Source organism: Hibiscus syriacus, unplaced genomic scaffold (genome assembly GCF_006381635.1).
Source record: "Hibiscus syriacus cultivar Baekdansim isolate YM2019G1 unplaced genomic scaffold, ASM638163v2 tig00110302_pilon, whole genome shotgun sequence".
Taxonomy (NCBI): domain Eukaryota; kingdom Viridiplantae; phylum Streptophyta; class Magnoliopsida; order Malvales; family Malvaceae; genus Hibiscus; species Hibiscus syriacus.
The window spans coordinates 372,808-389,352 of NW_024062671.1; the positions used below are offsets into that span (position 1 = coordinate 372,808).

Consider the following 16,545-nt stretch of genomic DNA (forward strand, 5'->3'; position numbering starts at 1 on the left):
TTATCTAATGGTCATTTTGTAACCATATCTCTTTACATTAGAACAAAACAAGGATAAGTATAGCTAGTATGGTACCGGGTGACTGATAAAGAGGTATAAATATGGACACTTAATTTGTTTGTTTCTTCTGCTTCTGCTGATTATTATCCGTTGTCAGTAGGGCTGTTTATAAACGTTAAACCGAACAATTTAGTTTAAACGTAAACTATAGGTTAACCGTTATAACGATTATAAATTTTTGTAGCCGTAACTTAACCATTAAAAAACGGTTACGAAAATTTTCTAACCATAACTTAATCATTAAAAAATAGTTAACAGTTATTAACGATTCGATTATAGGTTAACATACGGCTAACCATTCAAAAATAACACAACATGAATGTTTTAAATTTTCATAATTTATACTACAAAAAGTGTAGCACGCTACTTTACACATACTTAAACATGTTAAGTACGTACATCTCCCAAAAAATTAACACTTAACACATATTTATTCAGGTGTAATTATGCACATCTCTCAATATAATTTCAAAATTCGTAATTGTAACCTTAATCGTTAATCATCATTTTTAGTGGTTCGATTAACCGAAACCATTTAACATTAATGGTTTGGTTAATTAACATGTTAAATGTAACGGTTATACCGATTAACGGTTACAAGATTTTTTTAACACCACTAACAGGCAGTATAAGATTAAAACATTTTAGAATTATATTTATACAGTGATTTCAGCATTTTAGGAGCCTTAATTTATAGCACTCGAAAACATTTGTCTGTGGTTCCAAGAATAATGTTGTTTGGCACTGTTGTTTGTTGGTGACCATACATTTTAACTAGAATGGAAGGTTAAGACTTTTACAGACAATGATGTAATGAAAACTAAAACTGCAAAAATTCAATAAACATATGGAGTTGCAAATTGTACACATGCTTCAGAGGCTAAGATTGAATGAACAAAAGGATGTCAATATATTATTCATACCTCTTTTATTGACATTTGCAAATGTTGTTACAAAATACATTCCTCGAGAAAAGAAATTTTCAACACTGATAGGCCAATGTCAGAAGAAGAAAAAAGGGTCAGAAAAACAAAATGGTTGAAATAAACCCAAAAAAAAATTTGCTGAAAGGAAACAGAATAAGGTTCAGGCAGGTTTATCATCCAAAAGGACCCCAACAGGTGAGTCATATTGATCAACATTTAGGAAGATCTGCTGGTGGAGGCAGAAGTTTCTGATTGGGAAGTTCACCATCCAAGACAATCCAAGCCATCTTCAAGCCCCAGCTGGTGTGCACTTCTAGATGGCAATGCATGAACCATACCCCTGCAACAATGCGGTTCTTGTTGTCATTTGTAATCATCCTCAATTCAAACCAAGCATTCGATGCATCGTAAGGATGTTCAACATGTAACTTACCTGGATTGTCTGCTAGAAAACGAATGGCAACCCAACCCCCTGATGGCACACCAACAGTGTTCCTCTCAACAGGGTCAATCAGGTTGAACTTTGCAGGGTCCTTATTTGGATCAAAGTTGCCAAAACCCTGCCCCACAACAAAGAAGTTGAATCCATGTAGATGAAGAGGGTGACTTTCCGCTCCAAGAATGCTTGTGTCGTGCATAACTAGCTCCACCGAAGTGTTAAAAGGAAGCACTACTACTTTTGTTCCGTTGCTTACCATAGTATTGTTAGGTGGTGTGCCTGTATAGTTAAATGGAATTATAGGACTGCTAGGAAAATCCGGGGTGTAAACTCTGTTAGATTGGCCGAAGAAATGAGCCTGGAGTGGTGCGGTAGTCGGCATTGCAAACGATACATTATTGACTGAAGCAGCAAACTTGGTGCCATTAGGACCTTGGCAGGTTTGGTTATGCTGGCATGGGCTGGTTCCAAGACCAACTGTGAAGAAAAAATGCTTATCCACCTTCTGGGGCACGTTCGCAGGATACTGTGCACTGGCCAGGCTACGGAGTTTACTCGAAAAATTTGTGGCAAAGGAAGTGTCATTTAAAGCAGGTAGAATGGGTTTAAACAAGGGGAGCTTTTTAATTGAAATGCTTGAATGAAGGCTATCGGGCGGTAACTCATATTCTAAGATACCGGCAACTGTTGAATTATCAAATGTTCCTTGGCCTGTAACATATGGTCTAGCAGTCATGAAGAATGTGGCATTTGGATATTTTGGTTTGGTCTTAAGGATAACATTTGTGGTTTGACCAGGGGTGATGAGAAGTGTTTTGGTCTCAAAGGGTTTAACATAAATGGCATCAACATCAACAACAGTGAGTGTGTGATTTGCTATGCCGAAGAAAAGCTCATCGTTCAATGCAGCATTGATTAAACGCAAAAGGTAAGTCTTGCCAGACTTCACCTTCAGCTTGAATGTATCTGTTAAAATTATTAGTACCATAAGTTAATCCCATAGATCTCTACAATATATTTAGTTTAATACAATATTTTAGCTATTTTATACCTTTGGCAGAACAGTTATAAAGAGGTCCAGGGAGACCATTGATGGTATAAGCATCAGAGACATTGGGGCCTCCACCAGTCTGGAGTGCCTGGCTAATAACAGCTTCAGGATCTGCATTGAACCACTCTCCTGCAATTCATCATAAAGGGGTTCAATTTATCCAACCTCATAATCTTAATTGGTATAGTTCATGGATGATTTTCTTACCGAAAATAATGGGAACTTCCTTGTAAGGCTTGGCAAAAGGGTAAGGAACGCCACGCTTGGGAAGAATGACTATGGGACCATAAAGAGTGGCTCTTAGCCATGATATATGGGCATGCCAGAAGAGAGTCCCTCTTTGGCCTACAATGGTGAAATTGTAAACGTATCTTTGACCGGTTTGGATTGGACACTGAGTCACATATGCTGGCCCATCTGCCCACCCACTTCGAAGCTGTCGAATGCCATGCCTGTTTTGAGGGGGGGGGGGACATCATATTAACTTGCAATTTAGACATTTCCTCGTTAGGCATATGAGACCATTTATTATCTTGTAATATCAGCAGAATGACATTTTCAAAAAGTAAATATCAATACCAGTGGATAGAAATATTGTTGGGCACATGGTTGACCACTTTTATTAGAAGCTGATCGCCCTCCCTTGCTACAATGCGAGGCCCTGGAAATTGTCCATTCACTGAGACAATGCTCTTTGTATGGCACAGACGCGTCACGTTATGCAACTTGACCTACAAAATTGTTAAGGTACACCAAATTTAGAAGCCTTTATCAAACAAATATTTGACTGCTCATCATGCCAAAATAATACATACATCAAACTTGTAGTGCCTGGTGATCCCTAGTACAGGTCGGCAAGTAGACAGAAAGTGAAAAATGAGAATAAAACCAGAAATGCTGGTGATGATGAAAGAAGAGAAACTCCCATTTTTATTGGCTGATTTCTCTTCCTTTTCGGGTGAAGTGAACTTTGAACAACTACTCCTGTATGTATTCATTGAAGCATACAAAAGAGTATATATATAGTGTAGGAAGAGGATGTTTGGCGTGTACTTGTTTACTAGCTTATAGAAACTACATCAATTAAAAAAATGCATAGCTTCATACATCAGTGTGATCGACAGCCAGTTGTTAGAACAACTTCAGAGTGCTGTCAAAGACAAGTCAAAGATTTATATGGTAACAAAGTACTGTAGACTACATGAATATTATTCTATTTGTTATGATGAACGTGATTTTGAGCTTATTTCTACGTTAATAGTAAAATCCCACATTGTCTACCTAGGCGAAACCCATGTTACCTAAATGAATAACTCTCTTGGATTTTCAAATTTGTATGCACGTCCTGAATTCGGGAACACCAACGATCTCATTTAGTAAAATGAACTCTTCCATTAACATATAGTTTATTACTGTTATGGATTTCTAATGTGAAGAAGTTATGGATGGCAAAAAATGATTGATTGAAAGCCTAAATGGTGGATCGACATTATCCACAGGTAGAATTCTCAACCGGTTGCTTTGTGGTAAAGCAAATTTTAGGGTTTACATCAAGCTGTCATTTCAGAGTTAGATCGCATGCTCTTCTTCTTTTTCTTTTTGAATGAAGAACAGGTCATGGAGCAACAAGGAGGGAACCCCCATTGAAGCAACTGTTCTACAAGCAAAACCAAATCCCTTAATAGCTTCAAAATTTAAACTTATATTTGAAGGGATATATGTAAAGTGAAGATTAATTAGCTTGATTCAAATATAGGGAATGTGATGCCAAACTGTTTAATTGTAGAGTGTGACAGAATTAGACTTTCACATTCCAACCACACTCTTTTTCCCAAAAAGGCAACTATTAAAGCAAGGTCTCCTGCAAGCTTCAAGCATGCCTTTACAATTTTATGGCTTAGAAAAAGTAGTTGAAACTCGAGTCATTTTGGACAGCTTTGTTTATCAAGTATAGTATCATAAAGGCATTTATGTGGAGATATTAATACCAAACATTCTTGAGCATAGGCTGATCCACTCAGGAAGATGGGCCTTTGGTCTGCTTTGACATTAGACATTATCCCTACATTGCCCCACATGTATTTATGTAATATAGGTTCAATAAAGTCCAATCAGGGAACTTAACATTGGGCTGCCATTACTAAGTTTGCTGGGCTGTCGAAAAAGCTATGTACTCGGATGATTTCTTATATCAATACTCGCCTTGGGGCCTTCTAAGCAATTACAGATTATGCTTCATCATCTTCACCGGTCTCAATGAACCCTAAAGCTCTTGCCAAATGCCAACAATGAACGAAATGACCATTTTATCAGTGTGGTTTTAGCTAAACTGACGCGTGAATTCCAGCTTTAACGGCCCCAGTTTAACAACTCACACCTGCTGTCCCATTATTTAGTGTAGGGTGTAAACTCCCAAGTCTCAACTATATGTCAATTAATTGCTTTCCTTAATTACATGTCTGGGATTCTTAATTCGTGTTTACTTGGTCATTGGTCCTACAAATTGAACTCTTACAGCTTTGAATTCTTCGCTTAATTAATTTTATTCCTTAGCTTCTCTGTCAACTTGAACAACAATTACTTGGCCGACTCAAAGATTCCATTTCGAGAAAATACACATCAAATAATATTGCACCGCTTCGAAGTTGACTAAACTTATTATTAAGGGTAAACTACACAAATGGTCACTAATATTTAAATAAATTTTCATTTTAATGTTTGAATAAATTTTCGTTTTCCTTATTAAAGTTTCAAAAGTATCAGATTGGTCAGTAACGTTATCAATTTACTAAAAATGATCACTCGCCATTAACATATGTTACTACAATAACAGGTGGCACATTAAACCAGCTGACTTAGCAGTTTGATCATGCACAGTTCATTCTAAGAAGAAGAAGAATAAGAGTCAAACGGTCAATCAAAGGGGTGTCCCTCATGGTCAAACGTGCTAAGTCAGCTGGTTTAACATGACACGTAAGCACTCCCTTAATATAGTAACGACTGTTAATGAGAGTGACCAATTTATAATAAATTGATAATGTTAGTAACTATTTTGTTACTTTAAAATTTTAATCGGAAAAATAAAAAATAAAGTGTAGTTTACCCTATTATTTATTTGCTTTATCAATACACCCCTTTTATTATTTAGTTGATTTTAAAATGATGTATATCTATAAGATTTTTCATTTATAAAGAGCTCTCATATGATACTCATATGAATTTTAGTTCACATTAGTTTAATTTCTCTATGGGGTATTCTCATGTCCATAACATACTTTTAAAATTTTATCTAACTTATATACTTAATTTAATAAACAAATAAATAATTAGGATAAGATCATGTTACTCAATGTAAAACTCTTATAGTTTTACATAGATTTAAGACTATTAGATGAGTAAGAAATGAGAAGATATTCACAAGAAAAAAAACAATAAGTCATTTGAGCCATCTATTTTCGCTCATCAAACGGTCTTAAATATGTATAAAACTAAAGAGTTTTACATTGTGTAAGTGGATACTAACCCATTCATATTCGATACCCACACAAATAGTGACGGATGCAAGTAGGGTTGACCACCCCTAAAATTTGAATTTATTTTATTTAATTATCCATTTACGAATTGTATCCACTTGAGATTTTGTTTGTATTTACCCATAAATTTCATATTCACCTTAAAAAAATATTTAAAGATCCACTGTTGTAAATAAACTCTTTTAATAAAAATAACTATCATCCATGAAATTACTTTTGCCGAAGGTTAATATATGAAAATACTGGAAAAGAATCGAAATTGGGGTTCACATGCAATCTAATAGAGAAAGGAGGAGGAAAGAGTTGGTTAAAAAGAAGAAGTGAAGTGAAGCGTAAATATAGAGCCTGTTCCAAGTAAGTGAGTAAAGAGTTGTTCTACCTTGCAGAATGACAAGTAACATTGGTTGCTGCTACTTTTGCAGAGAAAAAGAAAGGGTAAGTTAAGCTTTGTCATATTCCTTATACCCCATATCCATGTGAGATGCAGTTACCCTGTCCCATGTTTTGGAGCAGTTAAATGACACCTTGGCTCAGACTTTTCATGTTTTTGAGGCACCATACAATCATTCTTAAAAGAAGGATAATAAATTGTAGCATTAGCAAGCTTTTAATTTGTCAGTGAACCATCGTTTCTGAAGATTAGGTGAGGCATGCTACCTGTTAGAATATGGAATTGATCCTTTCACATGCATGGATCTGATTTCCATAAAAATAGTCAAAGTATTATATTATATTGGTTCGGATTATCAAGTTCAATGCAGTATTGAAATTAGGTAATCAGCATTGGATTAGTGTTCTAGTGCTAAATCTAATATTCCTTATTATTTAAGAGTTAAGATTTCAACTCCTAATTTTAGATCTAATGTTTGTTTTCATTTACCCTGATATCTTCCACTTAAATATAATATCACCGTATTAATATGATTTTTCTTCTAATTAAGAATGCATTAGAATTTCAAAGGATTTACTATATAGGGTAAATTACATTTTAGATCATTTAATTATTAGTCAAGTTTTAAACTGGTCATGTTTTTCTTCTTCTAAAATTTCGAAGTTATAAACGGGTCAAGGCTTGGATTGGATCTCATTGTTGAAGAATATACTTTTAAGGAGTTTTGTGAAAGAAGTAGAGAATTTGTTCTTAAGGTGGAGAACTTGTTTGTTGAGGCGAAAATTTGGTTCTCTTTGTTGAGTTTGAGTGTTTCATTGAATTTACGGTTTGTCTTGAACTCCTTACACTTTCAAAAATTGTGTCAAGATAAAGATTGTTAGAGCTTAGCCTAAATTTAATGTGACATAAATTAATGAAGATGTTAACTTAAAAGATAATTAGGAAAAATATGAAACTTAGTTTTATTCAAAGTAGAAAGCCTATTTTCTTTATGTTGATTAATATTAGAAAACATACTTTGCTTAGAATTCTTCTAACAGTTTTCTTTGTAATCAAGTAATTATCCATATAAATAGATATTTGTGATTAAGATTGGATGTTAAGTTGATTATGTAAATCATCTTGTATTCTTCTATTTCCGACGTTAGTGAAAATTCTTCTCTTTTGTCCGTAATTTTTTTCAAAAGAGATTTTCACATAAATTTTGATGTTTATATTATTATGCTATCATTACACTTGTTATTATCTTTAAACACGTTATTATAAAACTAAATAACATATAAACATATTTTCATAACATGTTTGTATAGTTATAATCCTTTTGCATATATTATATATATTTTTCAAGACTCATATACATAATTATCTTTTAATTAAATTGTATTTTTATAATATAAACTACTAGATTTGAATAAAATGATAATAAATATATTACTCAAAGTATAAAGTTATAAATAATAAACATAGAAAACATATATTAAAGTTTGATATAACTTGTGTTCATAAGGGTGGCCAAGTAGAGATGATGATGAATAATGAAGAATAAACGATTTGTAAGAAGAGTAAAGACTAAATTGATAGATTTTTTATAATATTAAACGTTAAATTCATTAAATTATTTTAAATTAAGAACAAGTTAATATATTCGTTTTGAGGACTAAAATCATTATTATAACACGTCATTTAACTATTATATCTAATATTAAAGGTTCATTGATCTGTTTATAATAATATTTTAGTTAAATGACTAAATTATAATTTTTAAACCATAATCATTTGTAACTTGACTAATATTTAAGTGACCTGAAATATAGTTTACCCTATTATATATGATTGAGCTGAGAAAAGCACAACGGCAGCAAGCCAGCAACGGGCATGTGACTCCTCAAATCACTCTTTGTCACGGTAGGGGCGTCTTTGCCACCACATTCAAACCCCACTTTGCATTCCTGTTTTCCATTTTATTTATTTGATTTAATTTTTCTTTTTATTATCCGAAAATCCTAATTTTGGGGGGGGGACATTTTACCTCCTAATGGTAAAGTCTTGTGGGTTACTAATTAATAATTATTAGCTGACCCTATTCCATATGTAATGGGGTGAGAGGAGGTAAGGTAGTAGGCTGCCCCCAACGGGTTGAGACCAGCTTCCGTGGAAGACCTCCGGCAGTCAGAATTTTACTAATTAATAAATTAAGTATAAAAAATGCTTGTTTGAGATTAAAGAGTTTGCTAGAGACCTTAGCTTGCATTCTAACTACTGATCCTTTTAGAGTAAGAGTCTTAATCTCTTTTTAATGATGTTTGGTTCCCTTCTTATTTCAATTTTCTAAACTTGTTCAATGCCACCAAACCAATCCTTGTCTAGGCCAACCCTTTGTGCAAAAAGAGACAACGAAACAACGTAGGGGGCAAATGTTTGGGAGTCTTTGTTTTGTCATTAAGAAACAATCAAACAAATCATCAACCTTTTATGGACCAAAATCATTTTAATGAACAATTAATACTCCCTCCTTCAATAGCATTCATTGCTTGCTGCTTTCATTCCATGCATGAAAAAAGAAAAATAAAAGGTATGAGGGGTGAACTTTTAGGTAAGAAATCTTATATTTCTTTTGTAATTCAACCTAATTAGTTATCTAATTATCCTAAGAAAGGGAAACAAAACAAAAATGAAATAGTGATTATATATATATATATATATATATATTAAAAAATATTTTATTTATTTCTTTTTCTATAAAGCCTCATCCCTTTGACAATTTCTCCCTTAATTAGACATTCACTTGTTAGCAAATTAATATCTTTTGAATTCAATTAAAAATATACACAATGATGAATTTATTTTAATATTTATATTTTCTTATCAAATTAATATTTATTTTTAGTTAAATTTAATTTTCAACCTTTAAAATAATAAAAATAATTATTAAAAATTTTATTTTTTTAAAATTTTATAATGAAAGTTCACGTGATATTCTACATGTACGTCATATTGATATAACAATATTCATCTTTATAAATTTAAACAAATAAAAATAGTAAAATATTATTATAAAGTTTAAAAAATTACATGAAGTATGTATGAATTATTATATGAGATCCATGTCAATAATGTTAAAATTAGTATTTTAATTAATATATTTATTTGAAAATAATTACTATTTAACTCTTTCGTAAGAAAATTTAAAATTGACTTAAATAAAAATACCAGGACTAAATTAATAAAATAAAGTAACGGTAATTTGACATATTTAAGTAATAAATGGAATCTCCCTATACTAATTTGACATAATTTCATATTAAAAATATTAGGTCTTGAATAAATTATTTTTAAAAATAAGTACAAAACAAAATTAGGTATTTAAAATTCAACATTTTCTCCATTATAAAACAAAACAATTTATAATGATTAATTAATTTGAAAAAAAAACATGGACCCATTGGTTCTCAGCCCGATAGCTATCAATCGTATTCAATCTTTATCACGTAAAATCAAACTAAACTTTAATTAATCACTACTTAACCAACTTCCTCTCAAATTTAAGAAAGTGGTAATCTCGTAATATATGGAAAAGCGAGAGGCAATTTTACGAGCTCCGATATCCGTTTTCCTTTTTGAATTTTTTCAAAATGCCTTTATTATTACTTGACATTTATAACGGTCGGATATAATCCATCGACGCCGTTAAGCCAACATTTCACCGACCTTATTGCCGTCCCATCATAGTTAAATCCATACTAACGCCGTGAAAAAGCTCCAAGCTTGAGGAACCCTCTCTTCTTTCTCAAGCTTTTCGTGCTTATTTTAAAGAAGGGGAATAAAAAAATCTTCTTCCCTATCCAAAATCGTCGCCCTTTGATTGTCGTTTCAACTCGCCGGCATGACTCATCACTGTAAGTTTTCACATAAGCATTTCCGTCGCCGATTCTCTTTTTTCACGTACTCCAAATCTGTTCGTTTTCGATCCGAATCTATGCATAAATATGTTCTTTCTATTTAAAAATCATATTCTTTCTACATTCCTCATTTCGAATAAGTTTCAGCTTTTCTTTGGTCACAGTGTATTCACCCAAAGAAACGTAATAGATGCATTTACGTCTTGCAGTAATACTACGTCACTTTCACTGAATCCGAGTTAGCTCAGTGTAGTTAAATTGCTTTGAATCGCACAATTGTTTGAGTTCTCTGCTATGGAGTCTTCACAACATCAAAGAAGAGGAGGATCGGTGCCGCGATCTCCATCGCAAACTCCACGTTCAAACGATAAATCGGTGCGAGATCTGCGATCAGGTGATTCCAATTCAAGTTCCAAACATGATAAGGATAAAGGCGTTAACGTTCAGGTCATTTTACGTTGCAGGTCAGTCTCCCCCCTCCCCCAATCTTTTCTGCTAATTAACTGAATAAGATTAATGATAAATTTTGATTTTTTTCCTGTAGGCCGTTGAGTGCAGATGAAATGAGAATACATACACCAGTGGTGATATCGTGTAATGAAAATAGACGAGAAGTTTGTGCTGTACAGAATATTGCTAATAAGCAAATTGATAGGACCTTTCTTTTTGACAAGGTTTTATTTTTTATTTTATTTGAAAGGTATACAAGGATTTGATATATTGAGTGACGATTTATAGCGTTGAAAGATTGTTTGTTTTAGGTTTTTGGTCCATCTTCCCAGCAAAAGGAATTGTTTGAATTGGCAGTCTCTCCAATTGTGAATGAAGTTCTTCAGGGTTATAATTGCACTATTTTTGCATACGGTCAGACAGGAACGGGAAAAACTTACACAATGGAAGGAGGAGCAAGGAAAAAGGTTCTCTTTCTCTGTTTTATTTTAATCCTAATTTTCAGAATTTATTTAAATTTCATGGCTTTGTTTTTGTTTGTTTCAAACTTTTAAGTGAAACTTTTTAATTATACAGAATGGGGAATTTCCAAGTGATGCTGGTGCTATTCCTAGAGCCGTCAAACAAATTTTTGATATTTTAGAAGCTCAGAATGCTGAATATAATATGAAAGTTACATTTCTAGAGCTTTACAATGAGGAAATAGCAGATCTTTTGGCACCAGAGGAAACTCCGAAATTCATTGATGATAAATCTAAGAAGCCCATTGCTCTTATGGAAGATGGAAAAGGGGGAGTTTTTGTCAGAGGATTGGAAGAAGAGCTAGTAACTACTGCTAATGAAATTTACAAAATCTTGGAAAAAGGTTCTGCTAAAAGGCGTACAGCTGAGACTCTACTTAACAAGCAAAGTAGCCGATCACATTCTATATTTTCTATTACAATCCACATCAAGGAGTGCACACCAGAGGGGGAAGAGATGATTAAATGTGGAAAGCTAAATCTTGTTGACCTTGCTGGTTCTGAGAATATTTCACGTTCTGGTGCGCGAGAGGTATTGCAATTTGCATCACCACCCTTAGTATATAATTTCTTTCTTTACAAAGATTGTGTAATTTGATGTTATCTATGTTAGGATATTGGAATGTTTTTAAGTATTGATCTCAAATACTTACTCTTACAGGGCAGAGCAAGAGAAGCTGGAGAAATTAATAAAAGCTTGCTCACTCTCGGTCGTGTTATCAATGCCCTAGTTGAGCACTCAGGTCATGTTCCATATAGGTATGGCTCATCGAAGGTGTAATTTCTCATGAGCACTTGCTTGTGCTTTTGGTAGGATTTATAAAATACATTTGCAAATGGCAGAGATAGCAAACTTACAAGGCTGCTGAGGGATTCATTGGGAGGGAAAACAAAAACATGCATAATTGCCACAATATCACCATCCATCCATTGTCTGGAAGAAACGCTCAGCACTCTAGATTATGCACATCGTGCCAAGAATATCAGGAACAAACCAGAGGTCAGTCGATTAGTCATTAGTATCACTTTTTGATCTTTCTGTTACCGAATAATTTTACATTATAAAGATGAATTTACCCCGTTTCTTACAATACTAAGTTGAATGATTTATTATCCTTGCAGCTTACTCATATAATTGAATTTGTTATTATTACAGATTAACCAGAAGATGATGAAATCTGCTTTAATGAAGGATTTATATTCTGAAATTGATCGCCTGAGGCAAGGTAGTTGACTGTTCCCTTTTTTTTTGCCAAGAAAACTTAATTTCCTCACTATTCATTGGTTCTTATATGTGATATTTTTTGCTTCCCTTTTTTATGCTTAATCAGAGGTGTATGCTGCCAGAGAAAAAAATGGAATTTATATTCCACGGGACCGTTATCTTCTTGAAGAAGCAGAGAAAAAGGTTGGATTCAGACAATATGATTGAATGGTAGAAATATTTTTGTCCCAGTTTCATGTTGCATTACTAATGGAACGATAAAATTTTTACATCAGGCTATGGCTGAAAAAATAGAGCGCATGGAACTTGTGTCAGAATCCAAGGAGAAGGTACATTTCATCAAAATCAACACAAATGTTTCTGATTTAAGATTTAAAGGCAAGCTAATTATTCCTTCTTTACTTTTGTGCAGCAAATTACTGAGCTTCAGGAACTGTACAATTCACAGCAGTTGTTGACTGCAGATTTAAGTGACAAACTTGAAAAGACAGAGGTATTACAGTTTTGCATGGTCAACTTACAAATGTCATATTTGCTATTTTCTTCTCTTACATACTGTGTAAGACTCATTTTTTTCAGAAAAAACTGGGGCAAACTGAAAATGCATTGTTTGATCTTGAGGATAAACATAGACAAGCAAATGCAACTATTAAAGAGAAGGAATTTTTAATATCTAATCTCCTTAAATCTGGTGAGTAGAAATATACTTAGCCGATTATTTGGTCTTGAGTGATTTTTCTTTTATCTTTCATTTTCGTCATTTAATGTTTCTTTATACAATCAAATCTGTACTTTTTGATAATAAATAACGTATAAAATATCTTTATGGTTTTATCTTTCTCTAGTTTAAACTCATGCCAGTTTATGTGATAGTTCCTGATATTAAATATGCCCTTTGCTAATTTTTCAGAGAAAGCACTTGTTGGGCATGCTTTTGAACTACGAGCAGAGCTGGAAAATGCTGCTTCTGATGTCTCAGATTTGTTTGCCAAGATCGGTTAGTATCCTTCAGAGTGCATATTGTGTTTTGGCATTGTTGTTCTATGTAGTAATGATTTATTCTTTTAAGCTGTTTGGTTTTCAGAAAGGAAGGATAAAATTGAGGATGGAAATAAAGCACTTATCCAAAGGTTCCAGTCCCAATTGACCCAGCAACTTGAAATCTTACATAAGACGGTGGCAGCTTCTGTGACTCAACAAGAGCAACAACTGAAAGACATGGAGGAAGATATGCAGTCCTTTGTATCAACAAAATCAGAGGTACGGTTCTAAAGATCACCTTTGAAGCATATTCCAGTACTTGGTTGATAGTTCTCTAATAGCTTTACTTGTTTATAACTGAAGGCTACGGAAGAACTTCGAGGAAGGTTGGGGAAGTTGAAGGACACATATGGTTCGGGTATCAGAGCTTTGGACAATATAGCTCTAAAGCTTGATGGAAACTCCAAATCCACTTTTGGTGATCTAAATTCTGAAGTTTCTAAGCACTCACGTGACCTAGAAGATGTAAGGAGTATTAAGATAGCTTGTTTTTAAGTGAACCTTGCTTTTTTGTACTTCTGCTTATTAAGTTGTTTATAATGGCTCAGCTCTTAAAAGAATTGCTTTTGAAGCTGATGCTTTACTTAATGACCTTCAAAGTAGTCTTTACAATCAAGAAGAGAAGCTAATTGCATTTGCGCAACAGCAGCGCAAGGTCAGTAATTTATTGATTCATGTCTCGGCTAACCTGTAACTGAAAGGTGTTGATAGTAGATTCACTTCTTTCTATACAGGCACATTCCAGGGCTGTGGATAATGCAAGGTCAATTTCTAAAATAACAGTGAATTTCTTTGCGACTTTAGACATGCATGCATTCAAGCTCACCAAAATCGTGGAAGAAGCACAAACCTTAAATGACAACAAACTGTCCGAGTTTGAAAAGAAGTTTGAGGTTCGTTATTGTTCTTAATTCTGATGCATTTGACAAAAAAAGCCTGTTACAGTTAAAACTAATAGTGTTACACACGTAGGAATGTGCCGCTAATGAAGAAAAGCAATTGCTACAAAAGGTGCTGGAGCTGCTTGCAGATTCAACTGCTAGGAAGAAAAAACTGGTATATATTGATTCTGACCTTGATATTCTTATTGAAAGTTTGTAATTGATGCTTGATAACATTTTCCGGGGAATAAATTCCTTTTATTGTTCGCTTTAGGTCCAAATGGAGGTCTATGATCTGCGGGAGAATATATCGAGCAAAACTAGTGAACTGCAGAAAGAAATGTCTATCATGCAAGAGTCCACTTCAGTGGTTAAAACGGAATGGAACACTCGCATGGAAAGCACAGAATCCCACTATGTTGAAGATATTTCTGCTGTAGAATGTGGAAAGAAAGACATGGAAGATGTTCTTCAAAACTGGTACGGATTGTTTTCCTGATGACGGTGCATTAAATATATTTTTCCATGGCATCAGATCTCTGCTTTAATAGGTTATTTTTTTGCCTATTGAACATTATACGAAATTGCTGTGCAGTTTGAAGCAGGCAAAAATGAGTGCACAGCAATGGAGGAATGCTCATGAATCCCTTCTTAGCCTAGAAAAGAGAAATGTTGATTTCATGGATTCCATTGTTAGGTATGCTACTTGCTCAGAGCTATGTCGCTTGAACTCATCATTTTTCTTCAAATGTTGGTATTCGACACCCATATCCGACATATGTGTGGACGAGAACCTATATCGAACACTTACACTCATGTCCGAGTCACATAAGCGTCAAAATATCTGAGAAAATTCAGATGTAGATCACTTACAATTTTTCTTTGTTTTTGTTAAATCAGTGGAGGGATGGAAACCAATCGGATATTCTGTGATCAATTTTCTTCTGCTGTGTCCACTGCTCTTGACGATGTAGACACGGCAAACAACAGTTGCCTGACATCCATCGACAGTAAGTATCTTGATTTTCCAAAACAAATCAAAATTGGATATTACAAAGAATGTATAAACTGATAATAAAAAACTTGTGCAGACTCATTACAACTTGACCGTGATTCTTGCGGGAACATGAATTCCATGATATTTCCTTGTTGTGATGATTTGAGAAACCTGAAAGGTGGTCACTATGACAAAATTGTAGAAATCACAGAGAACGCAGCGAAATGCCTCGAGGATGAATACATGGTAAAAGTCATCAAGATTCGTACTCGCTCCTTTTCTTGTTAGACAAATAAGAAAAGTCCAATGCGTTACTTTTGTTACGCCTGAGATTTATTCTGTAACAACATACTTATCGAAGGTTAATGTTTTAAATCATAGGTGGACAAGCCGTCTTGCTCCACTCCTAGGAAGAGGTCATTCAACCTTCCGAGTGTTTCATCGATCGATGAACTCAAAACTCCTCCGTTCGAGGAGTTATTGAAGTTGTTTTGGGAAGCAAAATCTGCAAAGCTAGCGAATGGAGATGTAAAACATATGTTGGCAGCGTATGAAGCAGCCCAAGCCTTGAAAGACTCCAGACTTCCACTCACAGCTATTAACTAGAAACATATTTGAGAAAACAAAATAAGTATGTACAGGTTCAGAATCTGTATCTTGCTGAACTCAACTCTCTCCTGTCTTGTATTTCATTAATTGTTTGCCCACTGGATGCAGGAAATATCACACATATATACTAAATCAGATTGTTTTTCTTTTCCTCTCTTTTCTCTTGTTTTTTGGTACATCTCTTTTTATCTTATGTTGTTTGAACATTTGTTAGAGACGGATAGAGTATGACCTCCTCAAATACATTTCAGGATTTTGAATATAATATTTATATTAATGTGTAGCACGTGTATTAATCTAATTTTGACATTCACAAATTTAGAATTATATGAATCACTATGGCAAATTTTACAGGATATAATTTGGATGAAGGCATGACATTAATAGGAGAAAATAATTGAAATATAACATTACCAATCACAAAAATATATGAAAGATCTATATAAGACAAAATATTAATAATTTAAAATTTATCAGTGGTTAAGTTTGAGTAATTACATCTATAAAGTATATGTATATTAT

At 33.7% G+C, this 16,545-nt stretch overlaps 1 protein-coding gene and 1 pseudogene across 1 annotated transcript; one reads left to right on the top strand and one right to left on the bottom strand.

Moving 5' to 3' along the window:
• Window positions 1-962: 962 nt before the first annotated feature.
• Window positions 963-3,446, bottom strand: LOC120116684 (annotated as a pseudogene).
• Window positions 3,447-10,049: 6,603 nt separating this feature from the next.
• On the top strand, window positions 10,050-16,161 carry LOC120116685 (kinesin-like protein KIN-5D). Its single transcript, XM_039137103.1, has 23 exons — window positions 10,050-10,296; window positions 10,509-10,763; window positions 10,844-10,973; window positions 11,061-11,216; window positions 11,326-11,802; window positions 11,932-12,029; window positions 12,114-12,270; window positions 12,427-12,496; window positions 12,602-12,678; window positions 12,771-12,824; window positions 12,908-12,988; window positions 13,075-13,186; window positions 13,406-13,492; window positions 13,580-13,755; window positions 13,840-14,008; window positions 14,085-14,191; window positions 14,271-14,429; window positions 14,509-14,592; window positions 14,692-14,897; window positions 15,013-15,114; window positions 15,318-15,427; window positions 15,509-15,660; window positions 15,796-16,161. The coding sequence occupies exons 2-23, from the start codon at window positions 10,594-10,596 to the stop codon at window positions 16,018-16,020; spliced, it is 3,159 nt and encodes a 1,052-aa protein (XP_038993034.1). The 5' UTR covers window positions 10,050-10,296; window positions 10,509-10,593; the 3' UTR covers window positions 16,021-16,161.
• Window positions 16,162-16,545: the final 384 nt, after the last annotated feature.